At 32.3% G+C, this 8,099-nt stretch overlaps 1 protein-coding gene across 5 annotated transcripts in view; it reads right to left on the bottom strand.

Annotated features, from left to right (window-relative positions):
- Lrrc63 (leucine rich repeat containing 63) overlaps positions 1 to 8,099 on the bottom strand; it is a 49,087-nt gene that overhangs the window by 24,642 nt on the left and 16,346 nt on the right. For all 5 annotated transcript variants that reach the window (XR_264570.2, XM_005409100.2, XM_005409101.2 and 2 more), the window contains exons 5-7: positions 6,266 to 6,426; positions 4,083 to 4,181; positions 1,453 to 1,589 (exon numbers count right to left, since the gene is read on the bottom strand). Coding sequence is in view for 4 of the 5 variants with exons in the window: in XM_005409100.2 (XP_005409157.1) it covers positions 1,453 to 1,589; positions 4,083 to 4,181; positions 6,266 to 6,426 (397 nt within the window). In the remaining variant the exon portion in view is untranslated. The remainder of the gene's footprint in view (positions 1 to 1,452; positions 1,590 to 4,082; positions 4,182 to 6,265; positions 6,427 to 8,099) is intronic.

The raw sequence follows: 8,099 nt of genomic DNA, 5'->3' as shown, positions 1-8,099 counted from the left end.
TGATATGTTGTAAAATGTTGTATGTCTGTTAATGTTTCCCTCCTTTTATCTTTAAAATAAAAATTAAAAAAAATACTTAATAAATTTATATGACACAGCAAAAAAATAAATAAATAAAAATAAAAACTAAAGTGATTTCTTTTATAAGCATCAATATTATTGACAAATACCTTATATTTTTCATGTAACCAATAACTTGATAAGCCTATGAAAAATGAACAAAATGCTGACTTCTTAATTATGATCAAATTTTAGGTGCTTTAGGGATTTTTATATTTTAAGTGACAGTTATGATTAAAGTATATAATTATGATTATAGATTAGCCAGTATGAATTCTTGTTTGGATTCTGTGTATGCATCTACATATGAAGCCAGATAGAGTATATATAATTTTACATATATATGTATACACATGTGGTTGTATGGATGTATGTATAATGCATGTGTGGATATGTGTGTATATACAGATATGGATATATGTATACACATGCAGACATACAAATAGTCTGCCAAAATATGTGTGCACACTTCAGGAAAAGAAAAACCTGTACAAATATTTTAACACTAAATTTACTGAGACATCATGAGGGTAATATAAGTTATCTTTGGCCTCCACAATTATAAGAGTTATAAGAATTCAAAGAATTATAATTATAAGAATTATAAAAATTCAAAGAGAATTATAATTATAAGAATTATAAGAATTCAATTATAAGAATTCACAACTATAAGAATTATAAGAGTTCAAAGAGGTGGCCACTAGCTTCCAAATATTCATCATTTTTCTTTTTCTGAAGTGTGCATACATTTTTCGGTGAACTCTGTGTATATGACCTTAATATACATTTAATCTGTTGAACTCTAAATTGAAAGAAGTGTCTTTTTTAAGCTTTTGGTTTAAAGTTTTTATCAGAAATTAAACAAATAACAATTCACATATGGGAAGAAGCTCATCTCTATACCCAAAATATCAGCATTCTTAGTAGAGGTCATCACATCTTAGACGTCATGTAGTCCAATCTACTTAGTTTATAGATTGAGGCCAAGAATGCTCAAGTTATTTTCTGCAGATAAAATAGATAATTATTATTAACTTTAAAGTCAAAGGTCTAGATTTCCTAATTCCAAGCTTAGTTCTCTTTCCATACCCAAAAAAGGATGTCAAGGGAGAAGTACAGGTACTCACCTGAACTGCTTTAAATGATCCAGGTTTATTTGATCCACACTCAGATAACAGCTTTCTAAATATGTATACACTAGACCTATGCTAATTGCCACCTATGTAGCTGTTAGGGTTATTTTTAATACCATGACAAGAAGAAAATCAGCTGATTAGAACATATGAATTACTAAATAGCCAACAAGTTTGTAGCTGCTTTCAAAGGAAAGTTGATTATTAAATTATAAACTCCTTATTTTCTGTGTCTATAATCCCAGGCAACCAGTCTTACCCAAATGGAAGATCAGAAATGAAATTAAAGGCAATGCTGAAAATTCTAAGGAACTTAAGTTGTTGAATATCAGAAGGAATTGCTCTGATAGGATTATTTCTCAGTTTCAGTACTTGTAAATTTTTAAGACAAAATATCTGAAGAACAGAAAAGAGAAACAAACATGAATGGAATACTAAAGTAGCAAATTCCTAAATTTCTAAGGTTGTTTTTCTTTTCAAAATTGTTTTGGCTTGTTAGAGACCCTTTCTTTTCATAAATTTTAGTATCATCTTATAAAATTATGCAAACAAAAAGATACTATAATTTTCATATGATTGTAATGAATCTATAGATTAATTTGCCCATAATATCATGTGATCATATGAAGTCTTGAGTTCCATGAACATGACGTGTTTTTCAACCTCTACATGTTTAATTTCTTTCAATAATGTTGACACTTCACACTGCAAGTTTTACACTTCTGTTAAGCTTACTCCTAAATATACTATTCATTTTCATACTACTAAAATTGAAGTGCTTCTTATTATCAAGTTGCTTGTTTCTAGTATACAGAAATAAAATTGATTTTTGTATATTGAGCTTCTATACTGCAGCCTTGCAGAAACCATTCATTAGTTCTAGTAGTATGCTGGTGGTTTAGTATTTCTGTATGCCAGATCATGTTATCTGCAATTAGAGATAGTTTTACCTTTTCTCATTTTTTATTAACATTTAAAAATATAACTTCAACTTTTTAACATAATCACAAAGGATTATTAAATTCACATGTAATTATTTGACCAATCTTGCACATCTATATTTGTTTTCCTGAGAAATCACTTTGAAGATATCAGTATGTAATACAAAACCATTGTTAATTTCCTACCACTTTGTCTGTAATTCAGTATTGCTTGTATTGTTCTCATGCTATTTTGTAAATGGATGTCTGTTTGTTAATATGTTTTCCTTCTTTTATTTTTAAAATAAATCTAAAAAAAAAGAAAAAGAAAAAATAGATGTAATATTTGCATATCTTCATGAGATAATTATGTAATTATTATCATAACTAATTATGGTAATTCAATACATTTATATAATGTGTAGCAACAAATAATATTCTTTTCTTTTTAAGTTAGATGCCTTTTATTTCTTTCTTCTCTCTCTCTTTTTTTAATCATCATCTTAGCTTGCTATTCCAGTTTGCAGTGTTGATTAAAACTGGCCATAATAGATATCCTTATCTTGTTCCTGATTTAGGAGGAAAGCTTTCAGTTTTTCACCATCAAATATGGTATTAATTGTGTATGTTTATGTTTGTGTGTGTGTGTGTTGTGTGAACATCTTTTATCAGATTGAGAAAGTCCCTTTTATTCTTAGATGTGGAGTACTTTTGTCATAAAGGGGTGTTGAGTTGTTCCAGATATGTTTTTTTGTGTGTGTCTATTAAGATAATTGGATAGTTTTTTTAGAAAAATCTCTTCACCTCAGTAAATTATATTGATTTTCCCATGTTAAATCAACTGGAGATAAACCTCACTTTGTTATTGATCTAAATTAGTTTTCTTGTTGCTGAATTTGTTCTGATAGAATTTTTTGAGAACTTTTAGTCTATAGTCATAAAAGATATTTTTCTATAGTTACTTTTGTTATATCTTTGTCTAGTTTTGATATCAACTTATTACTCGTTTAATGGTTTGAAATGGGAAATAGTCTCTCTTCTGTTTCTTTTTGGGGGGAGAGTTTATGAAGGATTAGTTTAATTCTGTTTTAGATGATTGGTAGAATTCACCCATGAAATCATCTAGTCCTGTACTTTTCTTTCATGGCTAAGTGTGAGCTGCTTAATTTCCAAACATTGCTGAGTTTTTAAATTTCTTTCAGTTTTTAATTTCTAATTTCATTCCACTATAGAAAAAAATCCCTGTGATTTTAAATCCTTCTAAATTATAGAGACTTGTTTCAGGGCCTAATATATGATCTGTCTTAGAAAACATTCTATACAAATTTTGAGGATTGCACATTCTGTTGTGCTTTCTGGAGTGTTTCATAGATAGGTGTTGTTAGTTCTAAATGTGTTATAGGGTTGTTCAAGTTAATATTACAGCACCCTGATAGACTGATAAAATGTCCCTCTTTTCTCAGTAACATTTTTGTTTTAAAATCTATTTTGTCTGGTATATTTTGGTCACTCTAGATTATGGATGTTTACATGATATATCTTTTCTCATACTTTTATTTTCAATCCCTTTGTAGCTTTCAACCTTAAGTACATCTTCTATAGATAACACATTGGTAAACTTTGTTTTTGTTTTTAATTTAATTTAACAATCTATTAGGATTAACAAATTAATAAGTTTATCTTAGTTTTTTTCAGAGTTAAAAGAGAAAATTAGTTTTTGTACATTGTACAATTATCAGAATATATTTGAGAGCTTGACTCCAACATAGCCTTTGAGAATTACATCATGGGATTTCCTAAGAAAACTGTTCTTTACTTTTTATGCCTCTATAAGTAGTTCTTTTTGGATGTAATCCAAAGATGTACTTACTTTATAGTAAGTTCAGGGTATTATAAGATGCTTATTTATTGCAATTATTCACAATAATAAATTATAGCCACATATATACAATAATAAAGATGGACTTACTTCTGCGGGAAAGTTACAGAAATCATTGAATGATAAATTAAGATACACCAGTTGGGAAGCCAAAGGTGTTAAGTCTGGACAATTCATGATAAAAAATCCCTGAAAGAAAGTAATATGAGGTAAGATATAAATTTTTAACAATAGATTTTCTCCATAGGGGTGTACTGTTTTGAATTTCTAGCAGCAATATTCCAACTTCAACAGTAAGATACATTATCAATTTTTTCCCGAGCCATAAAGGGAGAAATTATATTGCTATGTAGGTTGTGGGATTTTTGTTTGTTTGTATTTCTGTTTCACTTTGCTTTGGCTTTTTTGGTGCTGGAAAGTCAAATCTAGGGCCTCTAGCATGCCAGCCCAGTGCTCCACCACAGAGCTACACCCTCAATCTCTCTGTGTAGTTTTACAGTGCATTGTTCTTAGAGTAAGGTCAAGCAGCTTTTCATATTTGTAAGGGTAGTCTGTTTCAGTGAACTACCTATTCATATGTTTTGTCCATTTTTTTGTTGGATGCTAGTGTAAATGGAATTACCTTAATTTTCTTTGCAGCTGTACAGAAATACACAGATTTTGTGTGTTGATCTTACTATAACTTTGCTAAATTTGCATATGAGTTATAGTGGCTTTCTTGTCAGTGCTAATCATAATTCTGCAAGGGATAATTCCCAAGTGTTGAAATTCTAAAAGATGGAAATCCCAAAAAGCTAAAATATCTAGAGATCAAAATTCCCAAAATAAGAATCTTGAAAGATGAAAATCTAGAATATTGAAATCCTGAGAGGTGAAATTCTGAAAACTGCAATTCTCATTGACCAGGGAGTGGGGGATGGAAAGCTGAATTCTTGGGAAGGTAATAGGTTGTTTTCTGTTGTAGCCAAGACAGTTGCCAAATTATTCAAAAAAGTGTTCAGTAAACTCAGTGTTCTTCTGAGCCAGATATGTGCCAATAGAGAGGTGCCGCTGGGGTTATAAAATACATTACATGGTGTTAGGGCTTGTGTTTAGATGTCCTCCCAAAGCCTCATGCAGTCATAGGTGAGCTTTTTCAGAGGTGGCTGGATCTAGAGTGTGTGATGCTGGGATTGGTTCATGGTGCACATCAAAAGACACAGACTGGCAGAATGGATCAAGAAGCACGATCCAACAATATGCTGCACACAAGATTCATGGTGCAATGCTAGGATCAAGGGCTAGGATGGTGCAATGCTAGGATTAAGGGTGTGTGCGCTATCTGCCCTAAGTAGTCTGGATAAAATAAAAGGGGCATAAAGACACTGTTAAGGTCCCTTGTTGCTTTGCTACCTTTTGTCCATCATGAACTGTTGCCCCTCTGCCATGTGCCACCCTGCTTTGGAGGCAGCTGATTATCAACTGAAACCTCTACAAACTGTGAGCTAAATAAACCTTTCCTCCCCTAAACTTTGGGTGTGAGGTACTGTGTCTCAGCAACAAGAAAATAATTAAGGCACATGGTGAACTATTCTTGGTTAGGGATTTGAATGTGAACGAAGATAGACTTAGATTTACCCCTGAATCTAACAGAAACACTAGTGCATACTTTACTTTGGCTAATATGTGGCACTTTCAAAATTGTCCCAATTGGGTTTTGTTTTAAAATAAAGCAAATACATAGACTTTGAGGGCTAAAGAGCTCTGGGTTCAAATCTAAGCTCTGTGACTTGCTTATTGTGTGGTCTTTGCAATTTGGTTGCATTGAGCATTAGTGTTTTCATCTGTAAAATGAAGAACACCTACTTTGCAGAATTGTACATTTAGGTACATTTGCTTGGACCATAGTAGGTATTTAGTAAGTGGTGATTAGTATTATTATTTGTCATACTTGGCTTGTATCCAATAAAAAGCTAATCTAGCACTAAAATTGACACAAAGTCCAAAGATTGCTGATTACTGAAATATAAGATACATCTTTCTGAATCACACCTCTCTTATCATGCTAAATAATGAAAAACACACTGTAACTGTTTTGGATCTGAGTATCTTTTTAAATTTGCTGGGATAAAAATAAATTAAAACAGATTTTTAATGTGTTCCTTGAAAATCTCCCTTTCAATAGGAAAGACTCCTGCAATATCATGAAAACTAACCTATGGTAGGAGACTGAAAGTAAAACTACTGTAACTGATAACACAACAGGCCAGTACCACTAAAATGATCAGACATACCTTAAGATTAAGTGCATTTCTTCCATACATTTGGCAGTTTACGACGGCCAGTTCAGTCATGGCTGTGACAGTTTCATATCCTGTTGCTGCTACAGTCCTAAAACCTTCACCATGTAAAACATCGGCATCAGAATAATCTATTTTTCTTCTTCTAGTGACACCTAAATAATCAAAACAACATGAAATTTAAATGCATTATTGCAACTGGGTACAGAGGAATGTGCCTATAATTCCAGCACTGAGGGAGGTTGAGGCAAGAGGATGAAAAGCTGGAACCCAGCCTGGGCAACTTAGCAAGATCCTATCGCAAAATTTTAAAAAACAGGGCTGGTGATATAGCTCAGTGAAAGGCTCTGGGTTCAATCTCTAGTACAAGGGTAGGGGAGAAATGAGGTACTATAAGACACATCCTCTGAAAGTAATTATTCATACACCCAGTCTTGGTTAGTTCTGCTTGCCAAACTGGATCTTGTTCTGCTTTTTTTTTTTTTTTTTTTAAGTAGGTAGCACAATTATCTTTCAAAAAGAACCATGTGCTCATAGATTTCTACTTGGATAATTTCAATTCCCACCTAGAAGATTCTCCCTTAATGAATGATTCCCCCTTGATGCATGATTCAAATGCCCCATTAATTTAATTCTTCCCTCTATAGATTCCATGAGAAAATGAAAGGAAAGAAAAAAAGCAACCCAGGAACTAACCCAGCAGCAACCATTTATATTTAAATTTATTTTCTTGTGATTACCTTCTATCAAAATGACCTATGCAAACATACACCAAAGGGTAGTCAGAAAATATTTGTAGAAATGTTATGAAATATACTTTACATTTGCAACCATTCTTGTGTATTACTTGAAGAAATATTTCAAAACCTCAATAATTCTTACAACATTGCTTCAGTGAGAGGAAATAAAGCATCCTAGAACAACAACCATAAAAATGTTCAGATTTTAATTTCTAAAATAGTTCCTCAGTGATTTCAGATGAATACATTTAAAGAGTAACCATAGAATGGGATACAGAAATACCTTGTCTTGGGAAAAGAAATGGAACAAAAAGACTTACGAATTAAGACCCAAGTTTGTGTTGGGCTCCCTGCTTATCCTTCCTTAGGATCTAAACTCACACAGTTGTTCTTTGAGTGGAAAATAGAGTGGTTTGAAATTCTCTGATAGATCTTTGAAGAATTGGAGGACCCTTATACTCACCCTGAACTTTCCAAGAGGGAACCATCAAAATAGAAGAAAGGCAATAAAGCAGAAATGGCAACATGACTTGTTTATTTAGGTTCCTGATGTAGAGGAAACCTAACAGTTACTTTCTGTCACAGACAGTGATACAGAACACCTGAAGTGAATGGTGAGCTCAGAATGTCCTACAAGTTGGATATTCTCTATATAGACTTCACTAAATATAGCTGTTAAAATATTTACTTTTTTCTAGTATAAAATTTTACTTAACCCCTAGCCAACCTTATCAAAAAAAGAAAGGAAAGAACTCAAATTCATGCAATAAGGAATGAAAAGGATGAAATTACTATAGATTCTATAGAAATTCAGAAGATCATTAATGCTTACTTTGAAAATCTTTACCCCATAGGATAGAAAACTCAGGAGAAATGGACAGATTCCTAGATACATATGAATTACCAAGCTTGAGTCAAGAAGATATAAAAATCCTGAACAACCCAATATCAATTAATGGGATTGAAAACATGATTAAAAACTTACCAGTGGGGGCTAGGGATGTAGCTCAGCGGCACAGCGCCTTCCTGGCAAGTGCAAGGTTGTGAGTTCGATTCCCAGTACAGAAAAAAAACAGCAACAGCAAAAA

Source organism: Chinchilla lanigera, unplaced genomic scaffold, assembly GCF_000276665.1.
Source record: "Chinchilla lanigera isolate Chin_1 unplaced genomic scaffold, ChiLan1.0 scaffold00117, whole genome shotgun sequence".
In the NCBI taxonomy this organism is placed as follows: domain Eukaryota; kingdom Metazoa; phylum Chordata; class Mammalia; order Rodentia; family Chinchillidae; genus Chinchilla; species Chinchilla lanigera.
The sequence above is the reverse complement of the archived record's forward strand: the minus strand, read 5'-3'. Positions and strand labels throughout refer to the sequence as shown.